Genomic DNA, 25,864 nt, shown 5'->3' with positions numbered 1-25,864 from the left:
AGAGTCTGATCTAGACATTGACAATGGATGTGGACAAAGGGAAGTCAGAACAGAAAGAAGAGGATTATCTGATGTCGTCTTGAACAAAGTCACAAATTTAGGAAATGCTGGCCATCAAGATGACTTACAAAACCCTAAATGTTCTCGAAGTTCTGACATTCCTAGAGAATCAGAATCAAGTTGTCTTGGTGTTCATGGACCCTTTCCCACTTCCACTCACTCGTCTTACATTTTACAAGCTGACTCTTACTCTAGTGTAAAACCACCTCTTGCAAGTCAACCTAATGCACCAAACCAATGTGACATAGAACAAGAGGATATAGAACCATCAGAGAACATCATGCGGAAGTTACGTGCTAATCATGCAAAACAAATCCTCTCTGCAGTAGAGTTTGGTCCATTCACCAATTCGAGGAGTTTTGGTCTTGATTTCAATGTTGGATTTGGCCTAAAGCAAAACATCAGCGTTGACTCTTTGCCTAATACAGTTCTGTTCGAAGTTGCTAAGTTTTTCCTTAGTAATTAATTAATCCCAACAGCATTTCATTATGGAGATTCTTGAGTACAACTTTAACTTTAGACTGCAGAGTGAAGACCAGAGAAATATTTTAACTTGTAAAAATCATGAAAAGAGTCAGACAACTGAAAGATTGTGAAGAAATAAATATGGAAAATCACAGTGTTAAAAGCATGCAAAAGGATGGAGCAGCATATTGGAGCATTATGATGTTGCTCCAGTGTGTCCCCCTCATTCACAGGCTCAAACCAAAGAACATTTTCCTGGGAACAGTGTGGCTCTTTACCCCTACTGCAATAACATAGGTCTGAAGCTACCTGTAAACAAACATAACCCAAACCAAAAACTGCATATGAACCAATGGAGTGATAACTGAAGTGACAGTGAAGGGGCAGAAAAGTTGTATGGGGCATTTGAGCAGATTTGTCTCGACGTCCTTGAACACAACTTGGATCTTGTTTTGCAAAGTGGAGATGATGACCTTGTCAGAAGTGTTCGTGTTACAGTGCTGCAAAATGATTTAATAGCATGTGCAAGGGCAGATAGATTCGTAAAAACTAAATCACAATCAAGAAGAGGCTTAATAACAAAGGCCCAACTGGCTTGCCATAACAACCAAAATTCAGATGCATATCTTGCTGTTTCCTCCCAGGCTGCAATCATAGACCAGGATATAGGCAATTCCCCTGATATTGAGGACCAAACTGGGGTAAACTTAAGGCTGTGGAAATTCCGAGCTAATCAAATTCAGCAAATCCTCTCAGTACCTCACAAAGAACATTGCCCACTTTATTCTTACTCCAGGTGCAAGAAATTAGGCATTAATTTCATTGTGGGATTTGGAGTAAAACAAAATCTTGATCCTAAATTACTGACTAATTGAACACTTTTGCCACAGCAATACTATCAGTCCAAAAGCGTTTCATCACAGAGATACTGGAGTATAATTTTCCTCTTGATTTCAGCAATGAGCTGCATCGCAGAGCCTTTGCACATCAAACTTTTGAAAAAGTAGAATACTGTTTGTGAATCAAAAAAGCAAACTTCAGCGTATGAAAAGGACTTTCGAACTCCCCGACACAAGGTGCCTACTCGAAACTCTTTATTGTCCCAAATGCTATCAAGACAGAAATCAAAAAGTTTGTCAGAATGAATCCAACCCTGGTCACATGCATCATCTTCATCCATGTACCACGACAGGCACAGTCACTGCTGCAGCCAACTGCACAGCACAAACGCCTGCAAATGATCCGTCCTTTTCCTTCTCACCAATAGACGAGATGATAATCCACAGCTTCCCTCTCTGCAAGAAAATATGTTTGAGGCTGTTAGTAGACAAAGACAAACCTAAAGATAAATTAGCAATGTATGTGTTGACAGCTGAAATTATGATTGAAGTGGCTAATTTTGCCAAAAGATTGTGTGCATCATCAAAATCTCTGATCATTCATGCCATCCTTGAACACAACTTCAACATTGGTGTGAATGGGCAACATGTAGATGTCGCACTGCTGTTCTGCACAGCGGCCGCACAAAAAGATAGGGGGCTCGTTTGGTTCAGTGAAGATTTTGTCATTCTGCCAGTTTCTCGAAGACCTGGATTCGGAGAAAAAGTGAAAAAGGCAGCTGCCATGCAGAGAAGTCAAAGAATGGAAACAATCAAGAAAGAAGATTGGCACTGCAAACAAAGGAGAAAAAGCCACTCTGGCAAGTCAGAATAGTCATGTCCTACAATCAAAGACTCGGAGTAAAGGAAACTGTTATCCCATTTGCACTGCGATAGGTTTAGATCTAGTCGTGACAAAATCAAGAGAGAAAGAAAAACTGGACTTGAAGATGTTAATGATAGCTGTAGTGTTTGAGATTCATACATTTGCATCTCAGAAAAAAGGATCCCATTTGCAACAAACTCTGTATGACATCCTTGACTATAACTTTGATCTTAGCTCACAACATCACAGGTGCTGGGAATTTTCTATAACTACTTTATTTAAAGTCCAACAAATGTTCAAACGATATGGTAAAAGAAATAAAGAAATAGGAGACAAGATCTTCAAATTGCCATTTGTGTCTCCTCCCAAGGCTTCTCAAGAGTTGGTAGAGAAGAGACAATGTAGGAAGCGTAAGATGCATTCCCATAAAGAACCAGACAAGAAAATGAGTGAGGGTCGTTTTGTGCACCAAGTTAGATACCATTCGGATTTCAGTACTGTTCATTTTCTTGATGGTGTAAAATCTAATGAGGAAACTTGGTTCCATGATGAGAACACAAAGTTCCCAACAGATCCTGGGAGGAACGTGCACATGAATGTGAGTCAATTGAGGATAGGTTGTACTAGGGCTGCACGATTATGGCCAAAATGATAATCACGATTATTTTGATCAATATTGTAATCACGATTATTAATCACTATTATTCACCATGTTAGGGAAAACATCTGTATTTTTACTGCACTACTTTTAAACAAACAATAGCAACAGTTTTTAGTGTGTGCACAGAGTGTCCGGTGCTTGTTGTAAACAAACAGAGATCGTTAAGTGAACACCTCCTGCAGCAGCAGCTCATACACACTGTACTGCTACAAAGCTAACTGTTAGTCTATTAGCAATTTGTAGACTGGACACTAAGGGGTTAACATCCCCTCCGGCTCTGCAGCTGGGAGAGACTGCTGCAGGAGGAGAGGGCCACTTCGTTAAGAAGAATACGAAGGAGTCTCCAAAAGTCTCCAATAAAACCAGAAAAAGTGGCTGGATTTGTTGCCAGTTGCTTTTTTTTTTTTAAATTGTCAGGGTCTGAAAAGTCGCTAAATATAGCAACAAAGACGCTAAGTTGGCAACACTGCTTCGCCGGCTTTTACAAATGGCGCGTGTTGTTGTCGTGTAGAGTACTACGTCCCATCCTGCTTAGCGCTCGCTCTTTATTTATTTAGGCAGCTACATGAAACCTTTACTATGTTTTCGCCCCCTCGTGGTTGGTGGACTACTGGTGTAGAAAGTGCTTGATTAGATATGCAGGAGAGCCGCATTTTAAAATGGAAATACCGCCGATGATCAGGTTAATTTCATCGTGGCAGCCAAAATCGTGATCATGATTAAAATCTGATTAATTGTGCAGCCCTAGGTTGTACCAGTCCTCTCCAGGGAAACATACAGATTAAAGTGGAGGAATACAATCCACATTGTAAGAATATAAAGCAAGAACCAGGCACTGAGGAACTGTATCGTCCACATTATGATGACATCAAAACAGAGTCGGACACTGAGGGTGTTGAGCGTTTTATTTAAGGTGAACCTTCAGGATCCCTTGGATATACTTTAATGACTTAATGGCCGAACTCTGAGAGTTAAAAGACAGAATCGAAAAATGTCCAGTATCACTTACTGGCTGAACCAAGGAGCTCCTGTCAGTCCAAACACTGCGAGCAACATAAAAACTGAATGTGACACTGAGGGTGTTAATTATTTAGTAACAGCTGAAGTTGCAGCATCCCAGGGATACTCCATCGTAATCGTAGGTCAGGACAATGAGAGCCTATTGATCAAAGAAGAGGAAGACGGTGTGCCACCTGACTCACACTATTCAGAAAAAAGATTGAAGCGGGCATCTAACAGAAGTGATCCCCTTAACACCCTGTAAATTATAGTTAGTGTCATTATAGACACAAGAAGCAGATGTTTTAAGCTAAACAGATGCCTTTAGCTGCCTTCATTGTTATAAAAATCTATTTCTTGTTGGTGTAGAATGTAACTACAAGACTTTAAATGCTACAGTTGTAAATGTCGGTGTCTTTATATTTTTTCCTTTTCTTCTACTTATGGTCAATTCTCAAGTTTGACACTGTATTTTTTAGATAGCAGAGTGTTGTACTATGGCCTTAAAAAGCTTTTTGTTTTTGTGTGGGTTTTTTTTAACTATATTTTCCACTTTTATTACTGCCTAATGCTAGTCATTCTTTAAAAGGTATTCAATTATATATATATATTTGGTTTATTTTTCAAAACCAAAGAAAGTTTTGCCTCGAATGAAAATGTAAGTACTTTTTATTCTGTTTCTTTCTTGAAATTGTGATGAAAATTGTTGAAGATGAGTGTCAATTATTTGGTCATAATTTGAACAGATATGTACGTTTGAGAAAAGTAAATGACCTGGATCTGGGTGAACTAGTCTGATCATTGTAGTTTTTTGTACAATTTATATAAAAGCTTGAAAGCATCCTGTTTACTTCTGTGTCCTTTTCAAATTCTGTGAACATTGTAAGATAAGCTTGTTGCTCGTGATTATTTGCTTAGCTGGGTGAACAGAAACCTGTCTTATCTTCAGTGTTTGCTCATTATTGCTTTTAGAGGCAGCAACTGGCCTATCTCAAATTGTAATGTACCAACCTATGAGCATGATCGTTAAGGATTAACTAATCTTTTAGATGTAATACTCAAACTGGGCTATCGGTGGTGCTCCACACCAGCAGCTTTGTTCTTGTTTTCTCATGGGGGCAGCAAAGATCTTTCATACTCTACAAAGCTCATAAACCAGAGAGATGCAATTAACGCAGGATAACTATCTTTGAGGGATTCAAAAGGGGACAAAAGGGGAATGATGCAAAGTTGGATCAACCAAATTATACGGTTAACACCCAAAAAAGGCTTTGATTACGAAATATTGTGCAGCTTTGACTTTAGCCCTTTAAGTGCACATTTGTATCTCAATAAATTGTGTGAAAGAAGTACATACCAAGTCTTAACAGGGATTTAGCTTTGACTTGTTCCCTGCCGAGTAAAAACAGCATCTAACAGACAGAGCATTGAGGTCAAGTGGTTGTGCCTTCAGAGTAAAAGTCCTGTATTATTGCTTTGAAATTAAGGTGAATAAGTACACTGTAAACAATTGTCTTGTAAATTAACAGTAATATACTGGCAGCAGGCTTGCCAGTGTTTTACTGTTAATTTTACAGTTCCCTTACTGTTATCTACTTTACAGTATGTTACTGTGATAAAACCACATAGTGAATTACAGTAAAATCCTGCATTTCATTGATTTTTACAGTAGACTAAAACACAGTATAGCGCTGAAGCTAGTTGCAATATTGTTGCAGTATACAATGCAGTCATTTTTTGTAAATAGAGCATATTACTGTCTGAAAGCCAATTACTACAAATTAAGCGCTGTCTTCACAATAACCTCAGTAATTTTGATATACCATATACTGAATGAGTTAGTTAAGTAAAATACAGCCATTAAAATGTGGACAAGAAGAGACTTAGAAAATATCATAGATATATATCATATATTTTATGGGAAACAGCAAGCTACCTACAAATATTGCCCAGAATGCATTGTTTTCTACAGTATAATACCTTTTTAATGGAAAAAAAGTATGTTACTGTCACAATTTGGCTGTTTTCTTACAGAAATGTGTTACAGTGTAAAGTGAGAACCCTGTAGGCTTACTTCAAGTTTTGGTTAGATCCATTCAAACCAGCTGCTATCCTGCCTTGCTCGGTTATAACATACTCAGTCAGACATTACATCACTCTGAAGCTGAAACTCGATGAATTTGGTATACGTTTATGTAGTCTAATAGATGCAGCTATCTATTGCGGTTCAAGAATGTCTTGTACTACTGCAAAGTACAATGTTTTACATATACAGTGAGTCATTCATATGCATACTCAAATATTCACATACCTTTTTCAAGCCTTTGTAGGGGGAGGGTGGATATTGAGATCTTGTACATAAACATCTAAAACAATTTAAGCAAGATAAACATGATAACATTATTGTACAGATAGTTTGGCAAATGCTAATCAAAAGAGCAATGATGAATGAAAAAATATATATTTATATACATCACTTAAAACATTTATTAGTCCACCGGTTTATGCCACTGTCCTACACCACTATGTAGAAACTCTTTAACCAAAATTATGTTTTTAATGCTAAAATATAATAATTATTATTGTTCAAATTTACTGTTTTACAAAAAATATTAAAGCATAATATTATTTCTTGATTAAGATGTCAAATTATAGTTATTCACTTGCATTCCTGAACAGAAAAAAATGTTTTACTGGTTGAATGTTATGCTTGATTCATTTTTGACTTCTCAGAGAAGCCCAGAGAGCTGGCTGAAATCAGAGTCAGAGTCAGAGTCAGATTTTCCCTTATTGTCATTGCAAAGTAACAGGTATTAGGACAACGAAATTAGCCTTCAACCCGTCCAAACATGTACTTTAAACACACATACAATATGACAGAGGTGGACAGGACAGGGAGACAGAGATGAAAGAAAAGAAATACAGCGCAATGTGAGGAGAGGAAAATTGGGTATTAAAAGATGAATTCAGTTTATTTGTCAAATAAATAACAATAACATTTTAGTTTTAAACTTTTGAAAGATTTCTAAAATATTTATCTTTTCTTGTTTTTATGACAGGTCTAACAAATTTGTTAAGCACTGTATATCCAGCTATCCAAAAATAATAAACATTAGAAAATTAAGATGCTCAGATTGTGTTTGTTGTAAAAGAGGATACATGGGGATAAAAACCCAAGTTCAGTTTTAATTCGTATACCTTTAACTACGTTTTAACCCAGTGGTTCCCAAAGTTTTTCTACTGGGCCCCCCTTTTCTATCTAAAAAATACTTTCAAGCCAAGCAAGTAAGTTTATGGAGAAATACCATGATGTGTGAATGAATGACACAATTACCCTAAAAATAACGGGAGTATTCAGTCTAAATTACAGTTTTTGCTGATATTTACATTAAAATTTACAGTAGAAAACCGTACTCACTGTAATTTGTACGGTGAAGTTCTGGCAACCACAGCTGACGGTATTCTTCTGTAAATTAAACAGATTATTTTTTTTTACAGTGCAACATTGGAGAACAGTGAAATTATTTAATTTTAGCCTTACCACGATTCCCCCTTTTGTAACCCTGGGATCACGCCCCCAAGTTTGGGAACCACTGTTTTAACCAAAGCGTCAATCGGTTTTATTATGAAAGTCTTTCCCGGAAGTGTGATGTGTAATCCTGTGTGACTTGACTCTTCGGAGACGCCCATTTCCAGTCCACACCCGCCCCGGCTCCCGGGTCGGTTCCTCCCTCTCCAGCAGCAGTTACATTTGCCAGCCTGGATGTCGGAGCACCACCGCTAATCTACCGCAACAGGTAAATAACCAGAAATCATTCAGCGCTTCTAACTACAGGATAAAATGTAACACATACTGTACACTATCGCTGTTGACCTTGTTCTTTTCCACCTTTTCTCGGAGGGTAAGTCCTGTTTTAATAAATCCTAAATTTAAAAGGCGAGGCAGTGTAGCGTGTTAACAAGGTGCTTTCTATGCAATGCTGCAGTGTAATTGTGTTTCTTCTAAAAATATGCGAATTTCTGACACCTGTCACCAAACCCAGAATGATCGCCTTTTGTCTCCTTTTTAGATGTAGAACAGCCCATATGTCTGAGAAATACGTCTGACAGACGTTGTACTTGTATCTGAATAGGCTTAAATGCATTTTAACAGATTGCCTGAATCACATTTAAAGATAAATCTATTTTAAATATCAAAATAAAGGCTGTCAGCTGCAAACATAATGCACTGTCAGTAACATTATCACGTGAATGTGTGGTGTGATCAATGCTTTTTCATTTTAATTAGTGTAGCATATGACCTGGCACAAAGTAGACAATGGAATTTAGCTTTATTGTTTTATTACAGGACATATAACTCGAAACATTATTCACATATTTTTATATGAAGTAAATGAGTCATTCAAAGAGGTGTGTTCACTAGAAAAGACAGACTGTTTCTTAAACATTCAATTCAGCATAATGAATATCTTGAGAAAATCCCCAGGACATATCTGAAGCATTTAAAATGAAAAGGTGTTCTCAGATGTTTGGATTGTTAAACATCAGTGCAGTTTTCTGTTCTTCTATAGGGTGGTTGGTGCAAGTTTAGTAGTTAATGCATGCTCATGTTCATTCTCTGCAGTGTGGACTAATTATAGAGATTGCTCAGTGTGTGCGCTTCTTCGTTTGTTTGTGTGTGTTCTGCTGCTCTCAGTGAAAAAACAGAAAGAGGAGGCTTTCTTTGCTGAAGTGGCAAAGTCCATCTAAGCTGCACTTCCCAATGACATCTGGCCGCATCCCAGCAGGGACTGTTGCACATCCACCTGCCAAGAAACCAAGTATTGCATAACACACACATGCACGTAAACGCACACAAATAGTCACCGTTGTGTTGAAAATGGGAGCTTATAAGGGTCCAATTTCAGATGTCATTCACGGTAAAGTGAATGCTAAGGTGCATAGGTATTTGTAGGACATGCTGTGTGTGTTTGAAGTCTAAAGAGGCTTTGGTGAATCATTGCTCAAGCTGACCCATAAATGTATCAAAGGGATAAATATAAGAAGGATTCTTCTGGTGGAAGCATCCCCGATTTTCACCTGCAGCACAACAGAGGAAGGTGTGTGGATGTCTTTGTGTGTTTCTGTGCTGTTGTGAATAGGCAGAAAATACAAGCACATACACACACACACACACACAGGCTTCTTTCTTCCTCAGGCTCAGCAAAGCTTCCTGGGCTGTGTCTGCTAGAACAGGGTCCCCCTCTGTGTGAGGAGTGTGTGGCAGACACACTCGTGCATACAGGCCGAAGCATTGATACGCACATCCGAGCGGGCCAGTGCGGTGCACACAGGTGTCAATCAGCATGCAGGGCAGAGTCAAAGGTTCTTTGATTCATTTTGTCCCTCAGTGCAGCGTGTCAGCAAACCGCTGAACTTTAAAGTGACTCGCACTGTTCCACAAATCAGAAACTTTTAAAGTGCGACATGTAGCATTTTTAAACATCGATATTCCATCAAGGCTGCAGCGAGAAGAGTGTCTAGACTCATTGGCTTCTGGCACTGAAACACATAAGAAGTACTCTATTTTCAGCTTAATTGTGATCCCTGCAGTGTAAACAAATGAAACCATGATTGTGATAGTTCATTGTTGACCTTGGAGTAGTTTGTTGACAAAATAATCATGACCCAATGTTTGTATTTTCATTTCTCATGAAGATAGCTCAGTTGCCATCACCTGCATGACCAGATTAACCTGTTCCGGAGCCCCTGGGCAAAAGTTTGGTGTGGACCCCAATTGGCCACCCACACTCACTGCATTGTGTACGCACCCTGTAACCTTCAAGTTCTCACTACTCACCGCAAAGTACTCACGGTACTCCTATTACTGCCGAGGCTGCAGGCTTTCTGTAATAATAAAAGATCTTAAAACAAGACACAAGCCCCTTTACAAGCTGTTCTAACCACTTGACATGCAGGGAACCCGGGGGTCCTTTAGCCAGTGGTAAATCAGGCTTTAACCACTTAACTTAAGCATGAAACTTCGGTAATGTGATAACTGGTTGAAAGCTCCTGAAAAAGTCAGTCAACCTTGAGTCAAGAATATTTTTTTTATGACTGGAGGCATCATGTTTTCGGGTTGTTCATTGGTACATTTGTTGTCCATTTGTTGTCCAGCTGTCTTATTCTTGTGATCAATATCTCATAAACGCCTTGCAGGAATTTCTTCAAATTTGGCACAAATGTCCACTTGGACTCAAGGATGAACTGATTTGATGTTGGTCGTCAAAATGCACAAATATATCTGACAGATGTTAACTGCAACTGTTTTATCGGTGAAAGCATAGTGGAGATTATTTTTCTGCAGTGCTTACGTTACACTTTTTTATATAAATTTAATTATATATTTCATATTCTTTCTCTTGTTCCACAAAACACAATTCTAAAAAAACAACCTTTTTGATCATTACAGGGCAACTTATATTAGTCTAAATACATGAACACAGGGACGAGTTTGTTTTTCCATTTATGTACTACAGTTTTTTTGTTCATAAGGTCTCTTTTGATGTTTGCCAGGAAGTGGCATGACTTGAAGCAGCATTTAAATTGGCACTGTGAGATAACTTGCTTCCAATATCTCTCTTAAACATAAAATCAGTCGCATATACCGGGACAGAGTTCATCCAATCAAAAGTGCATCCAAGTGCATCCATTTCAGAAGTCCTTTCACTCCAGGGGGTATTTAGGAATGACAAGCAAATTGAGTGAAAATGTTGAAAATCTGAGCGTCTGAAGGTGCTGTCAGTGTTGATGTAAAAGGTGTCCTCTGTCCCTCATGTTAATTCTGTGTTGTTTTTCTCCAGGATGTGTCCTGTTTGAACAGAGAAGGCTCTCTAACGTAGCCAATAGCAGATAGTATCTTGTATTTAACCACACACACCTCAGGGTACAAAAGTGTTTGTGCATGAGGGCGGACAAGAGTCTGCTAAATACCTTCATAGAAAGTGTTTACATAAGGGAGTGTATGGCGCACACATACAGTATTTACCCACATGTAAACCAGCAGGGGGTTATTAAGAGAATGCATTTATGTAATTTAGTTTCATGAATTAATACTCCATGTAATCATGAATATTCTGGCAATATCTACTTGGCCTCATGTCAGTTGGAACACTGAATTTTTTATATATACCACACAGTGAGTTACTAATGTAAAACAGCTTAATTCTAACACTCCATTGAGTGAGTAAGAGAATGTGAAAAAGGCTCAGGATGATGACATCATTGTAGAAATCTGGTTGCACCAGCTCTTCGTTAATTCAATATTTAGAAAGTGTGGCTTTTCCTTGTGACTAAATGAACACAGGTTACACTACATAGATTTATTTTTATAAAAACTTCTCGCCAAGTAGCCTAACTGTTGGAAGTAGTCTTACATAGCTGGACCTTTCTCCACAGCACTGTGTCGGTGCTGGAGAAAGGTTTGAAGGCCCTCATTATCATTCTGATATTGGGGGAGGAACGCTCTGGGTTGTTTTTATTTCTTTAAACCAACTACAACTGTCTAGGTCAGCGGTTCCCAAACTTTTTTAGCTGCGCACCCCCTTCTATGTCCCAACTGGGTTGACGCACCCCCAATCCCCCACACCTTCAAAAAAAACAAAATGCAATAAGCTTTTTTTATAGCCATATTAAAGGCGGCATGTTTAATCATGCTCAAATGAGAACACACATATAATAAAATAATCACGATCACAACAATGAGCTCTCGCATTTGAATTAACCTGAACACAGTTTCAATATAATGCAAGAAAGTTATGCGCAAGTTTACACTTTTCAGAGCAAAGAGTATGATGACAGGCTCAGGATCAGAGGCAGAAAGCACATAAGTTGGAAATGTTATAATATTTTGAGCCGCTTTGAACAAAAATTGCAGCAAGTTGAAATGAGCGTGGAGCTAAAACAACCCGTCATCATAACACAGGTTGGAAAAATGGAAGAAGATAACTTCTTCTACGCTTCATTTTAAGATGAAGTGCATTTTGAATAGCCTGCATTTATTCATTAATTAATTTTACAGTTTTTGATTTTACATTTTACAAAGGAAATGTTTATTTATGTGTCTTTATTGTGTGGGGGAAAAAATGTAATTGTGTAATTATCAGACCGCCATTAAATTTTTCATCTCGCGCACCCCCTAACGGCAGCTCGCGCACCCCCAGGGGTCCACGCACCACACTTTGGGAATCCCTGGTCTAGGTCTATCTGTGGGTACACACGCCTACAACACATGCCTACTCCATGGCACGCCCTCTAAACAATTGTAGTTTGGTTAGGTTTTTGCGCAAATACTACTTAGTTAGGTAAGGTACACAAGCTACTTGAGTTGGTTCGGGAAAATATCATGGTTTGAATTAAATGCCACACGAGAGACGCGACCAATGGCAGGCATATTGCACCAGCCGACACACCTGGTGGGTCAGAGAAGTTGCAACTAACTGACAAAGCTATCATTAGCATTTTAACATCCGTATCTTTTTAGAGTGAAGAGTTAAAGAGATGAAATAGAATATAGTAAGTCAACAAATTCGACTTGAATTCTTTTTGATAGTAAGCTCATGTGAACTGGGAAGATTTATATGTTTCACAAGTGTAACAAAACCAAATACTTTCATTTCTGTTAGCGTACTAACATTAGCTAGTTTCAAATGTAGCAACTACTAGCTATTTTAAATTGGCTATTGTTTAAGAAAATATACCGGTAGAATATGGTTAACAAATCACACAGATGACACATAATAACAATTTTAAATAATAATATGAACTGGGAAGATTAATACATTGAACAAAAATGACACATCTCAAATTGTTAGCATAATAACTTCAGTTAGGTTAGCCTACTAGCTAGTTTTAAAAATAGAACCTTATTGCAAGATTGAAATTTGGCAGTTTGAGACAGTGTACCAGTGGAATATAGTTGACAAATCTGGAATAACACTCCATCTCAAATATGGTAGTGATAATAACTTTGGTTAGCCACATTACTATCTAGCTTGAAACTAGTAAGTAGCTACAAAAAGTGTGAAACTAGCTAGTAATGCTAGCTAGTTTAATGGTTTCTAAGAACTTTGGGTGGATAAAGTGTCTAATATCCCAGTTCATGCTGCAGTGATTAATGAAGATGCCTACTCTCACAGTTAAGTGTTACTTTAATATGATTATCAAGATTTTTATATGAGTGGCTGCTTCCTTTGTATTGTTCAAACTGCTTTTTTTTGTATTTCCCTTGGTTGATTTATGGTTTTTGGACTTGAAATGCCAGTAGGATATTGTTTGCGTGTTTGTGCGTATGTGTTTATTTTTCACATTGTGCATGAGCTTGCTCACATGCACTAGCATATATATTCAAGTGTATGCAGAGGCATACACCACAGTGAGCGGTTCATTGCTCTTAAGTAATTGGCAGTGTCGGCATGTACAGAGAATGATTTATACTACAACAACCACAGTCTCCCTCCAGGAATTCACACGGAAAGAGGGAAGCAAGTGATGGAGCAATAGTGTAACAGGAGCAGAAGCAGAGAAAGGGATGAAAGAAATTGGGTGGGAGACATATAAGAGGGAATGCATGTACGAGTGAGGGGTGAATGAGAAAAGGAGAGGAGCTGAAATGGAAAAGATAGAGTGGAGAGTGAAGTGAGGTATAAAAGTGTGAAGGAATGATTTGGTGAAAAGCAGAGAGGAGATTGCCTCGACCTGACAGGAATCACAACTGAGGAGAAACCTTGCTTGTTAGCTATAGGCTTGTAGATGGATGGATGAAACAAGAGGAAATAAAAGGGTAGCTATGAGTGGAGGGGCTAATAGAATCTGGAGAACGCGATTGAAAGAATTGTTGAATAATGGAATAAGAAATTGCTGGAACAGGGAACTCAGCAGGAAGAAAAGTACCTCTACAAAGAAGGGTGCATTTTCAACTTGAACATGTAGGAAGCACACAGGATCAAGAAAATAGGTATTTTATTGCCAGGCCAATTGTGATTCAGTAACAGCACAGGAGAGGATAAATAGCAAGGAAAATCAAGACAGGAAACAATAGACTGGACTCCGAACTCCAACTGCAGAGGATTTTTATGTGGCAAGGCTCCCCATGGTGTTAAAAAATGAAAGCCACTACTCACAGGGCTCATTTTCCAATTTAAGAGTATTACCTGCATTGGCTCATCTGTCCACTGTACCTCCTGGGACTCTGTCAGAGTTCCCACAGAGGAATCTCGTCAGGTGGGCCAGACTCCCTGCCTGACAGCAACAGTGGAGGCAGACTGCACTCAATACATCCATTAGTCTTTATCTCGTGCATGGTGTGTGCAGTGCAGGTACATGTTGGTGTGCAGTGTCTATTTCATTATTCAACTTAATCAGAAATGTACTATGCCAAGCTCTTGACATAATACACATTTCTATACCTCATTTGGACAGATGATTAATATCTAAATAATGCAACAAAAAAAACCCATTCATATTCAAAATATTACATATTTTTATTCCTAATAAAATCAAATATTGATGTCTCCAATAAGACAAATATTTTTATTCATATTCAAACATTTTAATTCCTTTAGAATACATATTGGTGTTATTAATGAGTCAAATATTCATATCCCCAATAAGATATGAATATATATACCATATCTATATCATTGAAAATAATATTTGCATTCCTAATAAATCAAATATTTATATCCTTAATAAGAAATAAAGTATGTATATTCATGAAACACATACTTCTACACATATTCCTTATAATACATATTTCTATTCTTAATAAGATTTATTACTAATAAAACTTATATACCTGCTAAAATGTTGATTACAATTTTTTTTTTTAAATTCTCAATAATTTTTATTGTTAATGACACAAATTCCCTTTTGGACACATATTTACGTTACTAACTAGATTAATTATTTGACAAATAAAGTAAAATATTTATATCCACAAAGATAAATATTATTAAAAATGAAAAAGAATTATAATAATTGAATAAAATAAAAAATAATTAATAATACCAGTAAGAGCTAAAGGCTAAGGAGTATTGTAAATGCACAGAAAGCCATTTGACAGATATGTTAACACTGAAGAAATTAAGATACACTTACATTTGCTAAAAAAGCTGCTGGCTTAAGCCGCCATCTGTGATGCGAGAGCAGACAATGATAAATGCTCCCTTCCTCTCAGACTACCATCATTTTTCCCTCCTCTGCCTCCCTCAACTGCCTGTCCTCCTCTTACCTCCTTCTCCCTGGTAGCAATATCAGTATCTCTGCTCTCCCTTCTCCTCATCCTCCCCTCTCTCTGTCATTTTGCCCCCCTCCTCTCTCTTTATTTCCCCTCCTCTGTCCGTCCCTCACTCTGTCATCCCTCACCGTGTTAGCCGCTCACTGTGCCTCCCCTTGCATTGTTAACAAGGGTGATGAGATTTTTCTTTCCTTGCATTTATATTGCTTCTATTCTCTTTCTTACACACATGCATGCTTGCGTTCTTCACTTAGACCCGCTCCTGTGACACACACACACACACAATCACACTCACATCTTTCTCCCTCTCTCTTTCTCTGCAGATGTCTGAGAGCTAGCCAGCTGAGTAGAGGACTCCCCTCTCTGCCCGTACTCTCCACCTGCAGCCATGAATGGTAAGAACACTTTGTTTTCATCTTGCTCGTGATGTGATCATCTGCTGGAGGCGAACATGCACTTTAAGGAGAGTGGTCAGGACAGTAATGAGTGACATGAAGGGAATAGTTTGAAGGAAAAAAAGCAGAAACGGAGAGATTGAGCTAACCATAAGGAGCAGCTATGTCGTGCTCCTGCTTTAAACTTTAATCTTTCCCTCTGGTCATCTTCCTGTCAAGACTGAAGGATGCGTTCGTCTCAATCTCTAATGATGTGGTGTTTACGTGAATGCTTGTCTCTGCTGTCAGCTTCAAACTGGACCCTGAGATCCCTTTAATAAGATATTGATCTGGTTCTGGATTGAAGGATCAGACTGAAACTGAACTCGGCTTTGATCCCATGACACTTTGCGCAAGAAATTACAGCTCATTTTATGCCATTTAAACCCCTTCAGCTAAGAGGGCTTGAAGGAACATTAGATAATTATTTTTAAATTAATTTCATGCAATTATAAGCTATTCTGGTGTATTTTTTCATGAGGGAATGTCTCTGTTTCTGTTCAGTCTTGAATATGATGCATCTCTTTTGTCCTTGGTGTGGACAGAATTGCTCAATAGTGTGTGTATGAGTGTGTGTTAATCCTCTTGTTTCACAGCCTTTGATCATAGAACAGTAGTTGCCGCTCCTTTAGGGCCTCTATGGGAAATGCCTCTGAGGAAGTGTGTGTGTGTTTGTGTGTGTGTGTGTGTGTCGGATGCATCTTGTCCACATGACTAATTCTGCAGTTTAACAAAGTGCCAAACCCCCACAACTACACTCCCTGCTCTAATCTCATCCAGCGGATAAACACTAAGAGAGAGAGCATTTCAGTCACACAACATCAGTGTGTGATGAGTTTCTTTATTGAAACATACTGTATGCGAGGCTGAGCTCTTTGTTTTATCGCACCCTCATGAACACGGTGAATCTGAAATGAGGCAATTGCAAAGTCATTAGTCTGTAAATCTGCAAAACAGGTGGACTGTGTGCAACAGTGTCGGCTGAAACGCTGCAGCGTGCACTGACTGTTGATCCACCACCTGAAACGTCAACTTGTTGTCCTCAGGTGAAGCGTTTGATATGTAAATAGTTATGAAAGCAGTGATGTGGTTTCCCCCAGAGAACCGGAGCCGGGCGTCTTGAGGTTTGACTCCAGCGTCTCCTGCACAGCACCTAGACAACAGCACACAGGCTGACAAGGGGAAATAAAACCACACAAGGCAGAGGCTCTTTGTGTCGCAGCTGCTGAGGAGGTGAACTGTGGTACAGTCGGTTTAAATTCTGCACATGCGTCGTTGCTGTGGAAGCTTTTCCATGAGAGTATGCTGCAGGTTTTTTTTCTGTAGATGGACTGTGTGTTATATTGTCTCAATATTTGCTGAAGGGCTCTTGTGTGTTCGCTGAGTTTGTCGTCTAGGTTGCTGTGCAGGAAGCTGTTCCTCTTAGTATTACAGTCCAGGTCGCAGCCTTGACAGTGTGTGTCAGGATGGATTTACACCGACGGCCTGGAAGGGTCAAAATGTTCATAGAAACCCGGGAGAAAAAATAACAGAGAGGCGAGATAGGAATGCAGAAAGACGGCAGAAGCAGTGATTAATAAATAGTTCTACATTTGTGGGAATAGACTCATCGCTCTCTTGCCGAGAGGTACATGAGAAGATTGATACCGCTTTAATATCTGTCTGTTATATATGAAGCTACAGCCAGTAGATGGTTTGGGTCTGGACACAAACACTGGTCGCCTGGTTGAAATAGCAAGGGTCTGACCCAACTAGGAAGGGAAGAATTATTCGATGATCAATTAATGGTCGTTAAGAATTTGGTTGATCACGTGGAATTTTTAATCGATCTGTGTATTTTTTTATTTTTATTTTATCTATGGCTGCGTATCAGTACTCACTGAACTGAAACACGGTCAAGCGTTGAGTTCTGCGGTCATACGTGAATAAGCCAATGAGGATTAAGTTGGATAAAGCTACAGTTTGCAAACTGAAAGTTGCAATAAAATTATAAAACACACAGAAATACAATAATAATTTGAGCAACACAAGCTTACTGTATCAAACCTTGCTAGCATGAATTATTAGGTTTAATTTGATCCAAAACTTGATGAAACATTAACACATTTAAATATGCAAGATTACTGTGAAAACTAACTTCATGCCTCTTCGAGGGCTAAAACATAAAACGTTGAACTCCTTGACATTATCTTTACAGTTTAATCTCACTTGATTTACTTTTACGATCGACAGGAAGTCTCTTTTTGTCCTCTCAAAATAAAAGCGTCCGTTTTCAAAACAAGTTTTTGCATAGTACTGTATATATATCTTGAATTTTGTCAATGTATGCATGTTTTTATACTGACGTATGTATAAAAACATAGTGATTAATCGATTATTGATCATTAACGTTTTAGATGCTTGAGTTGGCAGGTTTCTTCCAAACGCCCATCCCGAGACTCATCCACCACCTCTTCCACCTGCCCGACATGCAACTGATGCGGCTTTAACAATATGTTGCTTTGTAACCAGTCAAAAATTTGAGTGCACTAATTTTCATAGGAAATCATACAAACAACTTTAAAATCATAATTGATCAAAATATGCATTCAATTTAAATTTCTATTAGAAGGGTCTGAATTTTAAATAGATTATTTAATAGTTCTATCACACTTGATGCTCACTCAATGCCTGTAGCTATTTAAAGAAGTATAAAATGTAAATGAGATCCATCACGGCATAAAACCAATAATCTGTTGATCTTTCTGAATCAAGACTAACAGTGACATAGCTGTGAGTGTTGAGAAAAACATGTTTGGATCAAGAATTGTCTAATCGAATTGGGGATTTAGGGAATCGCGCAGTAAAGTTTGCTGTCTTGGTTCGGACTATGGAGGCTCTGTGTCGATTAAATCTAGTATAGAACATAATACAATTGACTGATGCTTTTATTCCCCCAAAAATCAGAAAATTTGACCTTGGTCCAAATGTTTTAATTGTTTTAGACATAATTGTAATAATTGTTTTTTCTGTCAAAGTTCTCACGACAAAAAACATTTAAAGTAAATTTAAATACGTGCAAATGAATTGCACTTGACTCTATGTCAACAAGGTAACCCCAAAATCAATTTTAAAAATATGTAATACTTTTAAGTATCAAACAGCTGTCTTTAAATAAAGGTTGAAAACACATTTTGAAACCTACACTCTAAAAGGCTCATCATAATCAGCTCTTATATGCTACATATGTTAAACTTTGGCACCTTTTTATCTGGTCTCACACTGAGTAGCCATATGTTTCCAACACAAGTGTCGAGCCACAGCAGACCCCTATGGATTCTGCAGTTGCTGTGTAAGAAGCTTTGCGATGCCCCACTTATTCTCCGAGCCTTCAGTCCTCTCTGATATACACATGCTGCATAAACTGACAGGCCTGTGGATGTGGCCATGCTAGCTACATGTCCCAGTGGCACTGTGCTAAATATCACCTCTCTTTTTCTCACTTACAAAAGCTTCTAAATGAGGTCTGTCAAAGCCAACGAGACAATGTGGAGAATACTCACATCTCGGTGTGAGATTAATTACTTTGTCCTTTTTGTGGCTGCAATTTTGCTGACAATGCCAAAACTAGGTCAGGCACTGCGAGCTGCTAACATCAGCTTTGTCAGGGAAAAAGCATATACCTGAACAGGTGTTGCCGTGATGATTTAAAGTAGAGGGAGTAGGTTGAGATACTGAAGCCAGCTGAAGGTGATCGGACAAACCGAACGGACATCTGTCAGTGAAGCAAACAGCTGGCAGATTTTGATTATAACATTTTAACTTTTTGGTTTAACATTTTGTTTGCTGCTACCAAGGGACTCCTGTAACTGTGTGTCGTTCCTCAGAGATTAATGTGTAGTGTGTGTGTGTTTGTGTGTGTGTGTAGTGCGGTCAACAAGAGCCAGTGGGGTGTTTGGGTTAGCGTTGGGCAGGAAGTTCCATCATGGGCAGGGTGGCATTTCCTGAAGCTGGTGAATAAATTACACCCTAGACACCAGGTCTATAAAGACATCCTCCCATAATAGCACAAAGAATTGTGCTCTGACAAATAATAATATTGCAGCCACTATATTGCAACTATAATTTTTGTCCTTAGCTCTGCGACTTCATTCCTACTCTCTGAATCTTCTGCATTTACCACAGATGGGCTCCCCTGATAATGCCATTGTTGTTTATGTTGAAATGAAAAATTTAGAGATAGCGTTCTGTGTAAGATATTCTCTGTAGCTGAAGTCTTAGAATCAGAGTCAGAGAGGCTTTATTAGTATTTGTGGTATGAATAGGGAATATGGCATCACCATGGAGAAAAGCAATCGCATGCTTGTTAATTATTTGCAGATTATATAACAACAAAGCAATTTATCAAGGTCCAGTAACATCTACAGCTGGAGTGTTTGCATACATTTCACTCAGACTTTGTGTTGTTTTATAGCTTTTCTTTATGTCAAATCCTTTATTAGGATTAGGCGTTTTTAAACAACCCTGATTCCCAAAAAGTTGGGACCTTATCTAACACATAAATATGGAATTGGGGTTGTATATCTGACATGCATATTTCATTTAATCTTTGCTAGCACCGCACACACATCTTTATTTTAATGCTGTCTTGCCATGAATTGTAATGACAATTTTTCAAGTATCTATTAAATGTTTTGGTTTTGTTTGTTTTTAGACTATTAGTCTAAAAGTATTTGTGATAACATCTTTTCTATAGCAACATACCATGTGCAGTTTTTAAAAATGTATTTATTTACATGGCAGATAACTTCTGCAGATCTTCCTCAATCAAGTTATTTTTGTTTAATGTATTAATTTGATTGAAGAGATTTTGTTTTGGTCAAATATACACTGTTTGAGACAAAGTTAAGCTTGTGTTTTGTTATAGTTTTCTAATTCTGTTAATTCTAATATTTAAGGTAGATTGTTAAGAGAGTGCACTTTCATGCATTTTGCTTTGTAAAAAACTTTAGAACTGGGGAGGCAATGGAGCCTAGACCAACTGTGGAGTCACACTTTGTCCTGTCCTGCTTAGTTTATAATATTCTGTGGATTATCCAGATTTGAAACAAGGAATAAATGTTCATTTTTTTCAAACTCTACAACTGACATCAAGTTGATTTTGTAAACTATCTCAGTGGGACATGTGTAGCTGTAACCACTAACTAAGTCTCCTTCTGCAGTAACATTCCATACCAAGATGAGCTTTAAAGGTCCCATACTGTAAAATGTGACTTGTGACTTGTCAGGACACTTGGATTGTGACATCAACACTATACTATATATAGGTAGAAAGTGTCACTAAGGTGTTGTTACAGTCAGAACAGGCTGGTCATTTTCAGGAGGTTCTTAAAGAGACAGGCACTAAAACGGACCGTTTCAGACAGAGGGTGAATACAGGTATGTCCAGACCGACAGTATGAGAAAAGGAAAGTGTTTTTTGAACAGTAAAGTTTGTAAACATGTTCTAGTAGAAACCCAAAATACAAGTTTGAACCTGAATATGAGCCTAAAATATCCCCATTAAACTAATGATGAACTTATGATGACAGGAGGTAAATTATTTTCCAGGCAAATCTCAACATGCTGTCTTCATTTTACATTTAACTCACTGTTGTGAAAAATCTGTGCAAGCATTTTGTGTGCGCCCTGTGCCGCTGTGATCGCTATGGTTACAGCCATTGGCATCAGCGAGGCCCGTCTGTTGCTGTTGAGCAGAGGACGATGAGCTGTTTAGGGACTGAGCCATGAAGAGATGATAGACAAAGTTTTTTTCCTGCAGTTTTTTTCTGTGACATCACAACTATCCACTTAACAGCTGTAGCATTGGCTTCTTACATCAGTCCATCTGTTTCTAATGTCTCAATGTAGTTTACCGTCCATAAACTAGTCCATCACACAGCCATTCTAGTTTGAATTCATCTTCTGTGCATCACTCTCCTTATCTGTCTCTGCTGCCTGGCCTAATCATCTGTCATTGTCTCCTTATCTACATCTCTGTCCTTCAATTACTGCCATATGGAGAGATCCATCTGTGCACAAAGTCAGTCTTTTAATTAGGAATGCTTCAGAGCTCTCAAGTTATAGAAAAAGCTTTAAGTATACTATGATCGCGTTATGATTTGATTAATGTCACATATCCCCATATGATTAATTGATTATCAGCTACGATGATAATCTCTCATCTCCCTCTATTAAAGAAGTCTTGAGTAAGAATTGAGTTTCATACCCCTCACGCAGCAAATTTAACTTCATATTTAATTCATGGCCAACCCTGAACTTACCTTGAGATACGCAGGATTGGAGCAGAATGAAAAAAAGCTGACTGGACATTTTTATACATTAATCATTGTCGGGAGCTGGTTAAGAGTGGTTTCATCTGAATGGGAGATCTCATTTGGGATGGAAATTATGCAGACTTTTTTCATGGCGGAGTTCAAACAGACACTGTATACTGAATTTGGTATTAGCATTTCAGCTTTGGGGACTTTCAGTGTGTTGATGCTTTTGTGCGTGTTGACAAGTGGAGCGCAGCTCTCGCATTATGGTTTAAAATTGCTTTCTTTAATGTATTCTTATACATAAGAAATGTTGCTCTCATATTTATGGAATGTGGGGCTCCAAAATTTAGCTGGTATTATAATAAAGAAAGATATTTTTGTATTTTGTAGCATGTAAAGCTTTTGACAGAGAACATGTAGAATTACAGTCTATTGAAATGTTAACGTATGATCCTTTTTTTTGTCTCCAGAGGATTAATCCCAGTAACTTTGATAGCCCCCTGACATTTCTTTTCCATGATGTTTACATTTCTGTTTAAGATAACCTCATATAACTCCCTACTGTAACAGGATGTAGACTGTGCATGTAAGCCTGTCATCAGTCGCCTATTTCAGATGGAGTTCTCCTTCCCTTCTGTTATCTCCACTATCTATTTTGTAAATGTACCAACACTGCATGCTGTGCTTAGAGCTGCCCTTGTTTATTTTGAAAATGATGGTGCTATTTAGAGTAAAACAGACCAAAAAAACTAGAGTAAATAGTAACATGTTGTGTTAGTTGACAGACATCTTTTTTGCAGCTAACCATGCTAGCTAAGTAGTGCTACCACTAGTTGATGGCTTTGCCCTCTGATCCAAATATTGTGAATTCTAGGACATGCAACAAAGGTCCTTGAACTGTGGCCACTTCAGTTTTGTGGTATGTGTCTTCACCAACAGCCTATCGGGGTGCTGCTGTGGCTCACATTTTTAACTGATGATGTTATTGTAAATTAAAGATGTTGTGTTCGAACAGGATTTACACCAACAGTTGGACCTCAAAGTCCAGTTTCGTTGTGATTCAAAGCCGACCTCAAAACTCAGGATTGTCTCTTGCTTTGTTCCAGGCGGAGCCAGTGTGTGGGCCATCACTCCAGAGGAGAGGGGGAAACACGACAAACAGTTTGACAGCCTCGCCCCCGTCCTCGGCTATGTCTCAGGTAGGCTGTTAACCTGTCAAACCAAAGTGTTGCATCAGTGGTTCGGCTGTATCAAACGCCCATCTCTCTGAACCCTGGTGATTTTTGTCTGTCTTCAGGAGAACAAGCCAGGAAGTTCTTCCTCCAGTCTGGCCTGCCTCCGTCTGTCCTGGCTGAGATCTGGTAAGCACCAACTAACCACATTGTTTAGCCAGAGCAAGTAGGTCCAACCTTTGTTTTGAGTTAGTTTGGTCCTCTTGGCCTGCTTTTTGCTTCCTGTTGAGCACTCACTTCCTTCACAGCCAGCCCCACCTAGTAAACCGAGTGTGGAAGAGTGGGGAGAAAGTGTGTGTGCTGTAATTAGAACAGACCGTGTGTGCGTGTGAGTGCGTGTGCGTGTGTTGTGTGTTTGTGTGAATGATGCTAGTGGAATTCAATCCCAGGAGAACATTGTGTAAGCCTCGCTCCTTTCTTGTTTTGATAAAGAAAAAAAAGAAAATAAGGAATGCGCATTTTGCTAAAAACAGATTTTATTATACGTCATGTCCCTCTCCTCCTCCTGCAGGAACTTGGCTGACATGGACAGCGATGGAAAGATGGACAGGCAGGAGTTCTCCATCGCTATGAAGCTCATTAAACTCAAGCTCCAAGGGCGGAACTTGCCAACCGTCCTGCCAATCACCATGAAGCAAACTCCTGTCTCCAATTCTGCTTCAATCATCCCCTCATCAGCACGCTTTGGTAAAGTTCTTTCTACCACATTGAAACTCACAACCTAACCTCTTGGAAGTGTTGTTTCATGTAGGAATAATCACTCATACAATTACGTTTTATTTCAAAATGGGGTGCTTGTGTATTTCAAAAAAGAAAATATTGTGTCATTTCCTCCAACAAAACAAAAGTAACCCATTTTTAAATTCAACTTCAAACCAGTCTGTCTTCTGAAAGAGTGTTCTTGATCTGTCCATGTTCACCTGTGTGTCTCCTCCTTATAGGAATGGGTTCTATGCCAAACCTGTCAATTGGTCTGCCATCCATGCCAACTATGTCAACCATGCCCATGCTAACACCCATCCCGGCTAACACCTCCATGCACTCTATGCAAACCCTGGTGCCAATGCCAATGACTCTGCCCCTCATCACCTCCCTGGGAAACTCTGGACTCCCCAACGGCAATATCAACCTCCTCACCCCACCTCTTGTTCCCAACAATGCAGGTTGGTTCTGCAGCGGAACCATTCTGATTTACTCGCTGGACGAATAAAGATAAATATTGATTTGTGGATTATCACCAATTTATTTAAACTTAACCTGGGAAAGAGGAGATGAATGTGTGCTGAAGATGATGCATCATAGGATAGATAAGAAGCTTGTGATATTAATATTAACTTATGCACATGCAAATAAAACCATTAGCATAGCATTAAAGCTGGGGTCATAGATTTAGCTAAATGGAGATGATGAAAGGGTGGTTATGCATGTTCTCATCTTCTTGGGTGCTTTTCTCAAATTTGACAAGTTGTACAACCACTTTGTAGATTAAAACTAGTCTAAGAAGGGGATAATGTACAGTGAGTGGGTCATTATTGCTTAATTAACCCCTTCAGGGTGATTTAAGACCCCATCTGGGTTCCCTGAAGCATACTGATTTCTCCATATATGTACATATGAATAAACAAATTCACGTGTAAATTTGCAAGGGTTTGACAGTTAAATTTGACACACCCACTTGTGCTGATTCTTTCTGTTTGTATAGAAGTCTTCACTAAAGCTGTTTCTTAAGTCTTAATGATAAAACCCACCTGTAAACCAACTATTATTTTAGAGCTTAGGAGGGACTTAATGCACAAACTTAGTAATGGTTGATTTATAAATAGCTGGTGCAATGTAGTCCCGTTTCAATACAGGTCTTGCACATTTATGGTGCAGTGTTTTACACGTGATATAGATGAGCTGCACCTTATCGATCTGAAGTGTCATATCTGATCTGAAAGGAATATGAAAGTATCTGTTTATACAGTATGTGTGTTGCTGTATGCAGTAACAGCTGCTTTTTACCACCAAGGAGATGAACACAGTCTTATGTTAGTGTACATTGTAGATAAAAACATTTATATCAGGTGTGGGAGGACATATATGATATATACATACTCAGTCAGATTCCTTGTTTACCTGTGCACTCTTCACTTCTTCCATTTATTCCGTAGCTGCTCTCTTTATTCTCACCCCGTTAAACTACAATTTTTGGCCGTGAAATGCCAATCTAATGCAAGTGAGTGTGAAATATGTCTATTTTTTGGTGTTCCCTCAATCTTTACCCCCCTCTCCCTCTCTGCTGGTGGAAATATATCAGTGCCACAGCTCTGGAGACCAACCCTCTTTAGCACACTGTTGGAAAAAACAGCAATCAGTTTGTTTTTAGCCAGATGTCAATAACCTTGCTGCTGGAGCTCTGTGTGCTGCGACTGTAAAGTATGAGCAGATAAGATTAGATGTACACACGTTCAAGGGCAACTGCACCCTGCATTTCTACAGTATGCAGGAGATTGATTGCATAGTAAAAAAACACACACATGCGAACTGTATGTATTTACATTCATAATACGTTATTTTCTCATATTGCCCTGCATTTGTCATGTTATTTATGTCAGCTTCCAACTCTATTTGCAGTGCTCCCTCTCTCCGGCTTCTCCTCTCCCATGGCGTTCTCTCCATCCACCGGCATGTCAAAGGCCAACTCTCTTCTGGACCTTGGATCCAGCAGGTGAGACCCAGAGCGTGAATAAATG

At 38.7% G+C, this 25,864-nt stretch overlaps 1 protein-coding gene across 3 annotated transcripts in view; it reads left to right on the top strand.

The window, feature by feature from the left end:
- The first annotated feature begins 7,633 nt into the window (after positions 1-7,633).
- Positions 7,634-25,864, top strand: part of itsn2a (intersectin 2a) — a 45,324-nt gene continuing 27,093 nt past the window's right edge. For 2 of the 3 annotated variants that reach the window (XM_059355929.1, XM_059355927.1), the window contains exons 1-8: positions 7,680-7,791; positions 8,586-8,709; positions 15,488-15,559; positions 23,004-23,096; positions 23,195-23,258; positions 23,641-23,816; positions 24,071-24,292; positions 25,746-25,839. In XM_059355929.1, the coding sequence (XP_059211912.1) occupies positions 15,553-15,559; positions 23,004-23,096; positions 23,195-23,258; positions 23,641-23,816; positions 24,071-24,292; positions 25,746-25,839 (656 nt within the window). In that variant the 5' untranslated portion in view covers positions 7,680-7,791; positions 8,586-8,709; positions 15,488-15,552. Of the gene's footprint in view, positions 7,792-8,585; positions 8,710-15,487; positions 15,560-23,003; positions 23,097-23,194; positions 23,259-23,640; positions 23,817-24,070; positions 24,293-25,745; positions 25,840-25,864 lie in introns of all 3 variants that reach the window. The other variant, XM_059355928.1, reaches the window with a different exon arrangement.

Source organism: Centropristis striata, chromosome 18 (assembly GCF_030273125.1).
Source record: "Centropristis striata isolate RG_2023a ecotype Rhode Island chromosome 18, C.striata_1.0, whole genome shotgun sequence".
NCBI lineage: Eukaryota > Metazoa > Chordata > Actinopteri > Perciformes > Serranidae > Centropristis > Centropristis striata.
Note: the sequence above shows the minus strand (reverse complement) of the source record. Positions and strands in the feature narration are given on the sequence as shown.